Source organism: Pinus tabuliformis, chromosome 9 (assembly GCF_031772625.1).
Source record: "Pinus tabuliformis cultivar Carrire ecotype Pingquan chromosome 9, CPIR1, whole genome shotgun sequence".
Taxonomy (NCBI): Eukaryota; Viridiplantae; Streptophyta; class Pinopsida; order Pinales; family Pinaceae; genus Pinus; species Pinus tabuliformis.
The window spans coordinates 1,626,508,164-1,626,523,604 of record NC_142307.1 but is presented as its reverse complement, the minus strand read 5'-3'; the positions used below and the strand labels follow the sequence as shown (position 1 = coordinate 1,626,523,604).

Below are 15,441 nucleotides of genomic sequence, written 5' to 3'. Positions count from 1 at the left end.
AGCATTGGTAGTTGCAGTGTCAAAGATACCAGTACAATAGCAACAGCAACGCAGTAGTTGGTGGACAGCATGTCAAAGACATCAGCAGCGCAGAGGACAATGCATCAAAATCAAAGCAGTATGCAGTAACGTATATTGCTAAAGCACATTCCTCGCTAAGAGTGAGTGTTGATTTGGGGTAGCATTGGATGTGCTTTAAGCCTCAAATTTTGCTGGGAGGCTTGGGCACATGCATTCTAAAGAACCCAAAAGTGATTTTATTAAAATAATTAATATTTTTAATGGGATTCCTAATTCTAAACTTAGGAAAATTAAAATATTAATGGGTATTATTCTAATGTTGGCCCACACAGTGCAGATGCAGAGGCAACGCAGTCCTTGAGGGGAAGTCAAGTTTCCTACTAAGGGAAGTCGAAATTCAATTGTCGGGAACCGAGGTGTGAGTCCAGGAGGTAGAACGATTTTTTCAACCAGTAGAGGATCCAGAAGAGTCGCAGCGTAATACCCAGGAGGGGTGACGCAGAAACTGCCCAGAGTGACGCAGTTCTCCGCAGAGGCCACGCAAAGGGTGTTGCAGAGCCTCTAGAGCAACAAGATCAGTCACTGATTCTCCAGTGCCAAGGTGGGATCATTTCACCAGTCTTTTGTTTAGTATTCTCTCTGTATCGAATTGCTAGTTGAGTATCCTAGAATTGTACTCAGACTTTCTCCTGCATAATAATAAAACCCTTAGAGTTGTTGCACTTGTGTTCCCGCATTGGGTTTTTCCAAGGACTATTGTCCAAAAATAACAGTGTCCTATGTATTTCTATTTTCCTCGCTGAGTTTCTATGTTTCAGAATCATATTTAATTTTGTGTAGACTGCTTCAGTAATTTACTTCAATGTTTAGAGAAGAAATCTGAAATAAGCTTGTAATGTAATTTACAATCTAGGTGAAGTAGATTCAGTTGGTTGCAGTAAGATTCCTGAGATTGTTAGATCTAGGAATTTTCACATAAAAGGCAGAAATTAGCCACGAGAAAGAAGTGATTTTGAGGCGATGACTTCACAACATGTTGAATCCTTCCACAAGGCAACACATTAACTCTAGTTGAATTCTAACCCTAACCCTAGCCTAGCTACTTTCCTCAAGAGACCCAAAATAAATAAAAAATGGGGAGAAGAATGTGATTTAAGGTGTAAGAAACAATGTGAATAAGTCCAGTGCCTTGACCTTGGGTGATGGAGTCTAAGGAAGATCTAATTAGGAGAAAATAACTAAACCCTAGGATGGAGTAAGGGAATAAGAAACCCTAGTTTCAACCCTTAAGAATCAATCATGGGATTGTCACACAAATTACACAAGGTTAATGCATACAATACCATTGCCAACATTTTATAGAAAAAATTTCCATAATTACTAGCACATAGAAACTCTAACAATATCCATTCCATGCAATAACCATAAAAAATATTCCAATACAAAGAATACTTACAAGAAAAATACATGAACCAATCCTTTATTGTTCCAAAGTGACATCTCCAAAACAAGAGAATAGCTCCATAAGAAAAAACTCCACAATAGGTCACATCTCCACAAGATACAAGACAGATTTCAGCTAGGCTATAAAATCTCTAAGAGGGTCGAATTGATCCACAAGTGATGATGAGAATACAAATGATATGACCTATGTTCATATGAGGTTTACCTCTACCAATTTATGACTAATGAAGCCCCTAAATCAAGTTTGACATAAGAAAACCTTGGTTATAAGCCAACCCACTAGCTAAGTGACAAAATAACCAATAAATGCCCACATGAGTGAGTCATAGCCTCAAATAGCGCTGACATCATGCCCTTTTTGGGCTCCAAATGCCATGCCAAAGTGAGATGAGGTGTGAAAAAGTGTCAAAGTGCCCAAATCAACCAAAATTTGAGAAAATGCCCTCAAATCCACCTCAAATTTTCCACTGGGATCCCAAGTGCAACTGGGGTGCCATCATGTAGTCTCCATGGATCTCCAACTGTCAAATAAGGCCTCCTTCCCTCCAGCATAAAGGGTTATTTATGTGCAACAAGCCCTCCCTAGCCTCTCAATGGGAGACCACCCTCATCTAGGCTTTGAATCGGGCCCTGCACATCAAGTTGCACACTAGATCTCGTGGTGTCATCATGAAGAATCCTCAAAGCTAGGTCAAAGTTGACCAACATCCTAGGTCCTGAAGGTACTATGGGACATGTAACATCAAGAGGGTCCAGTCTCTCAACATTGCATCTGCTAAGGCCATATACTTCTATGAAAGGTGCCGGCACCTATGGAGTGGGTGCCCTCAAGGCCTAGGTTGTTGTGGGCCACTTGACAAAAACAACATGAACTCAAGTGAAAGCAACAATCCATCAAAGACTAAGATCAATAATGCGTATAAGTGGACCAAACTTGAATGTCAAAGGCATATTAATACTTCAAACAAGGATCACGTTCCCATATCTAACTAGACCAAGTCTCATAAAGGTGTTCCCTGCCTTGATAGAGGTGGCTAATGGTCAACCCTCTTAGGTGCTTCCAAGTTCCAGCCCTCAAGGGAAAGTTACATTTCGAAAGTCCACCCCTCAATCGATAGGTGTTAGTGTAGATGTATGAGAATGGAGGGGAAAAGTCTTCATGGCCAAGTGCCATGGTTAAAGGGACCTGCTAATGGCGACTCCACATCCTAAGTGTATGAATGTAAAGGAGGGGGCAATCGTGGAAGCATGAGATACACTGCTCAGCCTGCTTTTTCCACCCATCTTGTACACCTTTTATTACTTGATAATGCTTTGCATTACCGCATATAGCTCAAGAGTTAGAGCTTGTTTTTTATAATGTAGCATTCATATTACTGCTTAAGATGGGACAATTTATCACTCATCAAGATTGGGACATGCAAGGGTCCCTTTGATGTGAAGGAGCATCCAAGCATCGTGTGCCCAAGAACCGAGTGATGGCTAATAAGGAGGGTAGAACTCATGCTAGGCTTTTAACCACACACTAACTTATGTCCATGGCCATCTTTTCCATTTTCATTTTCTTCTTTTTCTTTTGTTGTGGCCATGATATGCTTTTCCATTCTTTTAGTTGCATCAACCTCCAAGGCAATGTTTTCCAACCCTACTCAAGGAGTGTGGACATGAAGATGCCAAATCCCAAAGAATCAATGACAAATTAGACTCAAAGAATAAATGTGACATATGGGTCTTGTAATGTGTGATGGAAAGTGTCAAGTATGATATAGGTGATAATGAACATGTTATCTCAATCCAAGAATCCTATAACCCTAAGGCCTTAAGGGAGGTCCCGCTGGACTAGGGCTAAAGATTAACCCTCCCTGGTAAGATGAGAGAACAGAATTATGTGAAAATTTCATCTATTGCAGCAACTGGAAATTATTCTCCTAAATATAAATTAAATTATGTAGTTTATTTGCTACGGCAAACAATGAATAAAATCACAACTGCAATTTTCACAATAAAAATATTGTGGAAAATAAAATATTGGAAACTGAGAAATTCTAGCATACAAATAAGAACTTGACACTGTTATTTTTGGACAATTGTCCCCGGAAAAACCCAATGTGGAAAAATTGGTGCAGCAGATGAGGGTTTTACTATTATTCTTCAGCAGCAATTCTGAGCACAATAATTTAGATGCTCTCCTGGCAATCTAATCTGAGGAAAATACTGGCAAAATTATTGTGAGAATTTTCTCACACCCCACAGCGAATTTTTGCCACCGAAATTGCCTCCCTAGCCACACGTTGAACCTTCTGCGTCACCCTCTACGCAGTGCTTGCACAGCACCTCTAGGGATTTCGGCCTTCCTCTCACTACCCACTTCCTGGGACTAGAATATTTCCTCCTGGAATGCTGCTAAACTCCTCTACCACCTACTAACCCTCTGGCTCTATCTCCTCTGCTAAATCTCTGCCACTGAGAAAATCAAACTGCCTAGGCAATTGAGTATCTACATTGGTGTGTTCTCCATCAGCACATCGATCGCTTCTTATATCTCCCTGTTGGGATTCCAACGGCCAAGATTAAATCTTAATCGATGGCTCTGATCATTTCTAGATTGATACGTGAGTTTCTAGATGATTCTCACCTTATCTCAATTAATACTAATTAATTAACCATATTACCTAAGTTTAGACTTAGAAAATATTTAAAAAACAACGAATAATCTAATTGAGACACTTCTAGGTGGAATTTTCAGAAACGATTTCTAGGTTTTGGAGATCTCATGCATTCTAGCCTCTCCACCAAATTTCGTGGCTAGAACACATCTGATGCTACAAAAACTAACACTTCCTCTTAGCAAGGAATGTGTTCTAGCGTTGCACACCCTGTCACAACACTTTGTCTTTATATCATCTCCTGTCACGATGTTGATGTTTGGTTGTTGCTACCCACCAACTACTGCGCAACTCTGATGCTACATCTGTGTTGTTGCTAACACTACCATACTGCTGCCAACACTGCATCTACACTGCAACTCCCTCTCATCTATTATTGCTGCAACTGCAACATCTACAACTGAAAATTTGTCCCGCTACTGGAACGAGTTCTCCTCCATACCCATTTGTTCTTTGAAATAGATGAACTTAGCTCTCCCTAGAGCTTTTGTGAGTATGTCTGCAACCTGCTCTTCTATGGGAACATATTGTAGCTAGACCGCCCCACATTGTACACAATCTCTGATGAAATGACACCGAATATCTATGTGCTTCGACCTGTCATGAAACACTGGATTCTTAGAGAGCTTGATGCAACTCTGATTATCACATTAGACTCTGGTCGCCTCCATTCTTTGTCTAAACAAGCTTACTAGCAACTTCCGAAGCCAAATAGTGTTGATTTGGGGTAGCATCAGATGTGCTCTAGCCACGAAACTTGGTGGAGAGGCTAAAGTACATGATATCTCCAATACTCAGAAATGGTTTGGGTAGATTTTAAACAGTTTGGGAGATATTAAAATAATTAATTTTTTTAATGGAGTCCCTAAGTCTAAACTTAGGGAAAATATAATATTAATGTGAATTAATATAAAATTGTGTTAGAAGGGTCCAAAAGTCATGGATCAAACTAGAGTTAATCTTAGCCATTGATTAGGGACTTAATCTCGGCCGTTGAATTGTCAACAAGAAAAGTATAAGAGGAGGCTTGAGAGTCACTTGGGGGACACACGAAGTTGATCAAGAATTCGATTTTCTGGGGCAGGGCTTGCTGAGGAAATCGAAGGAGTGCTCAGAGTTGCAACTGAGGGGTAGTGAATACAGAAGCAGATAGGCAGAGAGGGTACCGAAAGCATCAGCACAAGCAGGGAGAGAGGAACGCAGAGCCATCTAAAAGCCACGTAGAGCTAGTAAGGGCCCACACAGAGGCATCCAGGAGCTGCACAGTGCCAGAGAGAGCCAACGTGGGTGACGCATAGGCTCTAGAGGCTGACGCAATGCCTCCAAAGGCTGACGCAGGGCGAGTGTGGGTGACGCTGGGCCAGAGTGGCTGATGCAGTCCCTAAAGGCAGACGCTGGAGATTTCGTGGGGCAGATTGGAGCTGAGAGCTGTGGGATTGTTCATCCAGGGTTTTAGCCAGAATATCTGTCTCTGACTGAGAGGTACTACTGTCGAGATCATTCTCTGTTGGGTGAGCCGGTTTGGCACCCAGATTTTATTTTAAAACTGCTTAATAATAAAACCCTTAGATAGCTGCACCGGTTTTTCCAGGGACATTAGTCCAAAAATAACAGTGTCACTTGTGTTCTTGTTTTTTTTTCCTTCAGTTGATGATCTGTGATGTGTTGAGCATGTACTTGTATTTATTTTCAGTATTTACATGGCAAATAACTTGTTAATTAAACAGAACAAGTAGGCAGGAATAAATCAAAAAGTACATGAAGGATTTCTAACAGTTAGACTTAGAAATTCCAACATGGTATCAGAGCGTGGTTGTAGATCACAAGAGAACTAAGGGCATTAGCTGAGCAAAGCAGCAGCAACAGAAACAGTTGTCCCGAGTGATAGAAGTTGTTCCTAGCGGAGAAGCAGCAAGGAAGGGGTGACGCAATGCCTGCATCATCAAGTTTGAGCCAAGAGGAGGATCAGCGCAGTGGCAGAAGGGAGCAGACCTGACCTACGCAGTGCCCGGTCATCTTTCTCAGTCAAGAAGGATTGATGCCCGTGGCCAGGAGGTGCAAATTTTGCTGGTGTCGGGATTGTGCAGAGCCTAGAAGCTCTAACCTTCAGTTTGTTGAGGCATAGGAGGTTGTGGGTAAGTTGCAGAGTGAAGTTGGTGTGCTACTGTGGGCAGAACAGTATCTAATGTTGATTTGGGGTAGCATTGGATGTGTTTTAGCCACGAAATTTGGTGGAGAGGTTGGGGCACATGAGATCTCCAATACCCAGAAAGGGTTTGGGCAGATTCTAAACAGTTTGAGAAATATTAAAATAATTAATATTTTCAATGGAGTCCCTAAGTCTAAACTTAGGGAAATTAAAATATTAATGTGGATTAATATAAGACTGTGTTAGAATGGTCCAAAATACATGGATCAAGCCAGATCTAATCTTCGTCGTTGATTAGGGACTTAATCTCAACTGTTGATATGTCAACGAGAAAAGTATAAGAGGAGGCTTGAGGGTCACTTGGAGAGTACACCAGATGATCAGTCATTCTATTCTCTAGAGTAGGGTTTGCTAAGAGAGATAGAATCAGTGATCGAAGTTGCAGCTGAGGGGCAGTGAGTACAGAGAGACAGAGAGGCAGAGATAATGTCGGGAGATCAACGCAGGAGCCAAAGAGAATGACGCAAAACCAGCCAGGGCCATGCAGAGGCAGCTAGGAGCTGCGTAGTCCTTTAGAGAAGCCAGCGTTGCTGACGCAATGGGCCAGAAGGTTGACGCAGGGCCTCCTGAGGCTGACGCAGGCCCATTTAGGGTGACGCAGGGCCAGCGCTAGGCAGAGAGAGGCTGACGCAGTCCAGAAAGGCAGACGTTGGGGTTTCTAGGGCAGATTGGAGCTAAGGAGCTGCCGGAGGGTTTATCCGGGGTTTCAGCCGGGACATTTGTCTTAGACTGAGAGGTACTACTGCCAAGGGCATTCTTTGTTGGGTAAGCCGGATTTGGCACCCAAATTGTACTATGAAATTGCTTAATAAGAAAACCCTCAAATAGCTGCACCAGTTTTCCCGCATTGGGTTTTTCCGAGGACATTGGTCCAAAAATAACGATGTCATTTTGTGTGCTTGTTTCTCTTTCCTTCAGTTGATGATCTGTAATATGTTAAGCATGCACTAGTGTTTATTTTCAGTATTTACATTGTAAATAACTTGTTAAGTAACGGAACAAGTAGGTAGGAATAAATCAGTAAAGTGCATGGAGAGTTTCTAACTGGTAGACTTAAAAACTTCAACATGGTATCAGAGTGAGGTTCCAAATCACAGGAGAACTGAGGACATCAGCCGAGCGGAGCAATAACAGCAGAAAACAGTTGTCCCGAGTGACAGAAGTTGTTTCTAGCAGAGCAGCAACAAGGGAAGGGTGACACAGTGCCTGCGTCATCAAGGGTGAGCCAGGAAGAGGCAGCGCAGAGGCTAAGGGAGGCAAAGGGAGACCCACGCAGTAGCTAGAAGGGCTGACACAGTTGGCTGAGGAGGCCGAGTTGTTGGTGTCGGGATTGCGCAGAGCTTAGGAGCTCTCACCTTCAGGTTGTTGGGGTTTAGGAGGCTGTGGGAAACTTGCAGAGTGGAGTTGGTGGGGTACTATAGTCAGAACAGTACCTAATAGGGCAAGGAGGAGGGAGTTGCTACCGAGGGTTTCTAGTCGAGAAATTTGGATCAGTGGTGCAGTTGCACAGACGATCAGAGTAGGGGGCATCTCGACATCGGCAGAAGGATTTCCAAGAGGGAAATCGAGACTCAGAGGGAGTCACATCGAGAACTTCTAGGAGGGAAGTAGAAGAGCAGCATGGCACTACACGGAGTAAGAGACCAGGACAGACTGGACGGAGCCTCAAACTTCGCAGTCTGGAAAGCCAGAATCTTATCCGTACTTGACAGAAATCATGTCAAGCACTTCGCCTTGAGGACAATAGTAATCCCAGTTGACCCAGTTGATAACAAAAAGTACGAAGAGGCAATGGCAAGGGCCAAGAGCATCATCCTTGACAGGGTCAAGGACCATGTAGTACCACACATTGCCGAGAAGAAAACGACATATGAGATGTGGGAGGCCCTAAAGAAATTATACCAACATACTTCTGTGCAGAGAAGAATATTACTAGAAAATCAGATGAGGTCATACCACATGAAGAAGGGAGAATCGATCGACACCTTCCTCGGTGGATTGAATGAGATCCGAGATCAGTTGACTTCCATAGGGGCCATGCCAAATCAGGAATTAATGGTGAGCACAGCCCTGAATGCAGTCTTAAAAGACTGAGAGGTATTTGTCCAGAGTATGCTGGGCAGAGGGACCCTTCCACCTTGGGAGGAGATGTGGGCAGCTCTTCGCCAAGAAGAGATCAGACGGCAGACAAAGGTAGGAAGCAGTAGCAAGGGGATCAGAGTCAAAAAGGAGGAGGAGGAAGATGTTGCCCTAGCATCTGAGGGAAAGCAAGAAAAACAGAAGAAGAAGAATCTCTCCAAGATCAAGTGCTTCCACTGTGGGGAGTTGGGTCATTATGCGACCTAGTGTCCAAGGAAGAAGAGTAAGGGAGAGTCTTCCGAGACTAAGGCAGCGCCAACAAGGGCAGAGAAGGAAGTGTTGACAAACGATGACTGTGCCATGAGTGCACACGCACCACTTGAGCAGAATTGGCAAGACATCGAGCTATAGTCAGACGGACTACAGGCGATAAGGGGCACGATCCTCGAGGTACCTAGCCTTTTGGATTAGACCATGCTACGGGAGCACCGAAAAGGAGTAGCAAGACTGGCGGATGTGGGTAGAGACGGATGCGGATGAAGCGGCAAAGAGAGCTACAGTGCAGAATTCCCAGGACAACGCGAGGCTAGTAGGTTGCAGCAGTGTGAGAGGCACGGGAGTGTTGCACTAGTGCAGGATGGCACAGAGAGGTGTGCAACGATGCAAGATGCAGGGAGTTGTTGCAGCAGCGCAGAGGTCAGAAAGCGAGCACTTGTCAGCTGCAGAGGGAGCTTCAGCATCAACGGGCGTCTCTAGCCCAACAGAGAGGTCAGAGTTGAGAGATCAATTACTTACTTCTCAATAACTGAGTTGCAGTGCAGCAGTGGGCAGCGCGATGCATGTTGGTTTGTTGGGGCCTAACCCAGGTTCGGAGTTAGTTAGCTAAACAAATACCTGTACTACTGGCCCTTTCGGCAACAGCCCGCGAGCGCGGACTGAGGTCTCACCCAAAGTAGTATGGGAGGGTGCTAGAACCAGGTTTCCGCACCCTTGAGATGTCTGAGAGGTACGACTAGTTCTCTGTTTGTTCCTGCGCACAGGTCGCTTCGCGCTTCCCGTTCCTCACACCCTGATACACTGCCTTCGCGCATCCCTAACCAGGGGTTGTGTCGCGCTCTGCGCTATTACCCGAGATCTTACTTGTCTTCCAGTGTTAATTAATTATCTTCGCCTACTTGAATGTTATAATTAGCAATACAAAACATTCATATACGATCGCGCAGTAAATAAACAGTATACTTGCAAATTATATCCAATCATGCATTAAACCAGGAAAATATACACAAAATTATAGCAAAACTTCTCTTTATTGATTCTCCCAATGGTTACAAACTCGACCTGCCCTGCGCACTCAGCTGCAGGGGTCCGCGCACTCAATCGCGGACTACTAGGCCTCTATGCACTCCGCTGCAGAGCCTTCTCCTATTCTACGACTCACAGACACACTTTACACTTCGATTCAATCACTTAGACTTCTCATGCTTGTCTTCTATTCGTTTCTTCGTTATCCTATACACTTAGAGCCTCGCTCTATTTATAGAATCCCATGGTCCGCGAACCATGGGTAAGTCTATCCATGCCGACATTACATTACAAAAACTAGGGTGGACAACCCTGTGACTCTATTATACTTTCGCGCCCCGTGCCCGCAATTCACAGAGCTTTTACAAAAATATTCGGTCAAAACTTGGGCTTTAAGCCCCAAAACATGCCTTGGGGGGATTCCATGCCCAACAATGCAGCATGATGAGAGGAGATGCAGTGCAAATGCAGCAGTGCCAGTGGCAGAACCATGAGCAGCAGCGCGGATGGAGAGGGAGCTGTCATACAGATGCAGCAATGGCAGTGGCAGAGCCATGGGCAGCAGTACAGGATGCAGCAGTGCAGAGGATGATGGGCAGCAAGCCTAGCATCAGCACAGGGACCGATGCCGAATGATCAGGGTGATACTCAGTGAGGAGTATTGCTAGAGCACAGTCCTCGCTAAGAGGGAGTGTTGATTTGTGGTAGCATTGGATGTGCTCTAGCCACGAAATTTGGTGGAGAGGTTGGGGCACATGAGATCTCCAATACCCAGAAAGGGTTTGGGCAGATTCTAAACAATTTGAGAAATATTAAAATAATTAATATTTTTAATAGAGTCCCTAAGTCTAAACTTCGGGAAATTAAAATATTAATGTGGATTAATATAAAATTGTGTTAGAATGGTCCAAAAGACATGGATCAAGCCAGACCTAATCTTAGTCGTTGATTAGGGACTTAATCTCAGTTGTTAATATGTCAACGAAAAAAGTATAAGAGGAGGCTTGAGGGGTCACTTGGAGAGTACACCAGATGATCAATCATTATATTCTCTAGAGCGGGGTTTGCTAAGAGAGATAGAATCAATGATCGAAGTTGCAATTGAGGGGCAGTGAGTACAGAGAGACAGAGAGGTAAGGATAGTGCCCGAGAGATCAGCGCAAGAGCTAGAGAGAGTGACACAGAACCAGCCAGGGCCACGTAGAGGCAGCCAGGAGCTGCGCAGCCCTTCAGAGAGGCCAGCATTGCTGACGCAGAGGGCCAGAAGGCTGACGTAGTGCCTCCTAAGGCTGACGCAAGCCCATTCAAGGTGACGTAGGGCCAGCGCTGGGTAGAGAGAGGCTGACGCAATCCAGAAAGGCAGACGCTGGGGTTTCTGGGGCAGATTGGAGCTAAGGAGCTGCCGGAGGGTTTATCCGGGGTTTCAGCCAGGACATTTGTCTCAAACTGAGAGGTACTACTGCCAAGGGCATTCTCTGTTTGGGTAACGCCGAATTTGGCACCCAAATTGTACTCTGAAATTGCTGAATAAGAAAACCCTCAGATAGTTGCACCGGTTTTCCTACATTGGGTTTTTCCAGGGACATTGGTCCAAAAATAACGGTGTCATTTTGTGTGCTTGTTTCTGTTTCCTTTAGTTGATGATCTATAATATGTTGAGCATGCACTAGTGTTTATTTTTAGTATTTACATTGTAAATAACTTGTTAAGTAACAGAACAAGTAGGTAGGAATAAATCAGTAAAGTGCATGGAGGGTTTCTAACTAGTAGACTTAGAAACTTCAACACCTAACAGGGCAAAACCAAGGAGGAGGGAGTTGCTGCCGAAAATTTCTAGCCAAGAAATCCGGATCAACAGTGCAGCTGCACTAACGATCAGAGTGGGGCATCTCGACATTGGCAGACGGGTTTCCAAGAGGGAAATCGAGGCTCAGAGGGAGTCACATCGAGAACTTCTAGAAGGGAAGTAGAGGAGCAGAGAAATGGCAGTGAACGGGGTAAGAGACCAGGACAGACTAGACGGTGCCTCAAACTTTGTAGTCTGGAAGGCCAGAATCTTGTCCAATCTAGACAGGAATCGTCTCAAGCACTTCACCTTGAAGACGATAGTGATCCCAGTTGACCCGATTGAGAACGATACGAGGAGGTAATGGCGAGGGCCAAGAGCATCCTTGATGAGGTCAAGGACCATGTAGTACCACATATTGCCGAAAAAGAAACGAAAAATGCGATGTGGGAGGCCCTGACGAAATTGTATCAGCATACTTCAGCGCAAAGGAAGATGCTACTAGAAAATCAGTTGCAGTCATACCAGATGAAGAAGGGAGAACAGATCGACACCTTCCTCGGTCGATTGAAGGAGATCCGGGATCAACTAACTTCCATAGGGACCACGTCAGATCAAGAATGATGGTGAGGACAACGCTGAACGCAGTCTTAGAAGACTGGGAGGTGTTTGTCCAAAGCATATTGGGCAGGTCGACCCTTCCAGATTGGGAGGAACTGTGGGTTGCTCTTCGCCAAGAAGAGATCAGAAGGCTGACCAAGGCGAGAACCAGCGGCAAGGGGGTCAGAATCAAGAAGGAGGAAGAGGATGATGAACCTTAGCATATATGCCTACCTCCTCTTCCAATAGAAATAGTGTTATCTATGCTTTTACAATGAGTAGGATCATGAATGACATATTGAAGCTCCCATTTGAAACTTCAATAAACAAAATATTGGTTAGAAAATTCTTCAACGCGTGCATTTGAGTCTGGATGCCAAAAGTGAGCAACGCATGCATATTTAGGGCATTAGCTGAGGTGAAACCAATATTTGTCAGCTTTATAATTGTTAGCAGCTAGATACTTCCATTATTTCTAGCTCTTCTTTGTCCTATAAACTATACATCTAATGAATTAAAATTCCCCGATGCATGGAAAAACCTGGTCGTGCTAAATTAAAAATGCAGGATAGCGAAACAATTAAGACCAATGGAGCTAGAATTGGCGTCCTCCTCTCCCAATAGCAAAAATGTTATGTACTCGTTTACATTGAGCCCAAATGATGAATGACGTGTTGAAGCTCCCATTTGAAACTTTAGTCAAAAAAGCTTGGTTAGAAAATTATTCACACGATAATAAACCAATAATTCAATGAAAAAATTTATTTGGGTATTTGTCACCCATCATTTTGGCATGGGGTCATCTGCAAAAAACAGCTTTGCTTTCCATTGCCATTTATTGAAATTTGGCTAATGGAGAGTTTTATGGGTTCATATAACAAGGTTGACATTGTATTGATAAATCAATACAATGAGAAAAAGTCTATGAAACTTGTAATTCAACAAGCATCCATGTTTATGAGTCTTCAAAAAACTTTGGAAATAATTCACAATCTTGTTTTCATTTCAAAGACAAACAGACATTTTGAATATATGAACATGCTGACAATTTCGTACCTCTTTGAACCTCTCATCAAGCCTTTTTTTAGATGACCTTCACTAAACTCATCCCCTTACCCCATCTTTGAAGAATGAAGGACACTAGGTTTGAAGATCTAAGGGAACAGGTTTGTCTCCCTTGGTTCCTTACACCCACATCCATTCCATTTCTCTCCAATTGTCTTGCTCTTTGACTCCATATGCCCCCAAAAATATATTGGTCTAAGATACTAATCTTCAATCCTCTATCACCCATTTTCATTGTAAATTATGTAAACCATTTTGTTAGGGTTTTACTCGTAATTCCAAGGTTGCATGTGTTTGGGATTTTTTCCTTTTGAACTCAAACCTAGAACTTACCCTAAAGCCCTAGTTATCCTAGGATCCACCTTATACCCTAATTATTATATCCAGTGGTTGGTGGAAGTACAAGTAGAAGCCTTAGGGGGCTCTTGACTTGGCTTGTTCAAGCCATTTGATCCCTTAGACCTACCAAGGAGAACCCCCCTTGAGTTGGAGGAGAGCTATCCAAAAGCAAGAAGAAGATTGGTGAGGTGATAGTGGCCCCCTCTAAGGTAGAGTGGGTCTCGCACTTTAACTTTTGGACTATATCTCAAAAAGTTTGAGATTTTACTATAACAGGGACCAAAAGTGACCAACATGTGCATATTTAGGGCATCAGTTGAGGCAAAATTAACTACTTTATATTTGTTGGTAACTAAATACTTCCATTACCCAGGGGTGTAGACCAATTGGTTTGTGTCAAGTTTAGTCCCCATCGAGTCTCTCGTTCAAATCTCATGGGGAGGGGTTGACGGCGGGAGCTAATTGTGGAAGTCACACTGTCCTAAGGGGTGTCCAGGCTCGACTAAGTCTCACACAATCCCGGTGACAGACAACATCCAGCTGTCAAGCAGATCATTCTTCTATCCAATATGTGGGGTGGCCTGGCCTAGGCACAGCCTAGTAATGAAAAAAAAAAAAAACTAGATACTTCCGTTATTTCTAGCTCTTATTTATCATACAAACTATGTATTTAATGAATTAAAATTCCTCGATGCATGGAAAATCCCGCCATGCTAAATTAAAAATGCAGGCCGGTAGACAGTTAAGACCAACAAAACTGGAATTGGCGCCATAGCATTGCCCCTCCTTCCTTGCTCCCAGATAAATTTGCATTGCACTTCTGACCATATAGATGTTGGAGGGACTGCTGTAAGAAGGAATAGGTGGAAAAAAATCAATGCTTCCTTGAAGGAAAACGCAGCCACCGCCAGCAATAGCTAAAACCAAATTAGATTGGCTACAAACCAAAAACACCCTCTAAACTAAACTTGGTCCCATTGGGCAGGACACGATAATATAAGAAGTCGATAACAAATATAACAGGAAACGACTTTGACCTAGAAAACACAAGCCCAGTAGTCGGAAGGAGCCCAGGGGATCGTATTGGACATTGTGAGTCGGTCCCCATCCATCTAGATAAGGCTCGAGATCCGCCAGTATAGGTTTCCAATCATCATTGTCGCGTTAGGTGATCGTCCACCATCAAAAGGCAGGTGTTTGGGAACTGGTCATTCTGCTGTGTAAGCGGAAAGGGCTGCTGTAAATTAATTAATGGGCATGCTTAAATATAAATGTAATGCAGGCAAAATGTACAGAGGTTGAACATTGGCTGTTCAGCCAAATTCACCTAGGCTGAAGAGTATTAGGTATATCCGAGAGAGTAAAGAGGAGAAAAATGCACCTGGATGAGTAGCCACTGCATCTCCAATTGCAGAACAGCAACAGCGAACTGATTTAGAAATCCAAAAAGAGGAAAAGTTAAGTAGATGAGGAGCCAACGAGGGTGGAGAAGAGGTGAGGACATGTAATGTTGAAAACCGAGAGTGAAGAAGCTGCATATCCCCTGTAGACTTTTACTCCACTCCTCTCCTCTGCTTTACTTCGAGATGAATGTTATCCTCAGGATGCCCATGCATATATTCCATATTTAACGATCTCAACTCACATTATTCAAGTTTTTGGATGGCTTCCATGGTTAATCTCCTTTTCTTATTCAAATTTTTCGGACAAGTGCGCCAACCGACCTGGTTTTGAATTGATTCTTGTGGTAAATTTAGAACAAGTTACTTGGATGAAAATAAGAAAAAATAAAAAATCAAATACATAAAAGTAACCCTTAGTCTTTGGTTTATATTGGTGAGAGGGTCTATAAAGAGCTAACATGTCTATGATTTAATCCTGTGTAAAGGAATTAGATAACGTATCTGTGA

At 43.4% G+C, this 15,441-nt stretch overlaps 1 protein-coding gene across 1 annotated transcript in view; it reads right to left on the bottom strand.

Annotated features, from left to right (window-relative positions):
* The window catches only part of LOC149155049 (uncharacterized), a 235,731-nt gene extending 220,531 nt beyond the window's left edge, over positions 1-15,200 (bottom strand). The window contains exon 1 of the mRNA XM_089444300.1: positions 14,913-15,200. Coding sequence (XP_089300426.1) covers positions 14,913-15,069 — 157 coding nt within the window. The 5' untranslated portion in view covers positions 15,070-15,200. The remainder of the gene's footprint in view (positions 1-14,912) is intronic.
* Between the last annotated feature and the right edge of the window lie 241 nt (positions 15,201-15,441).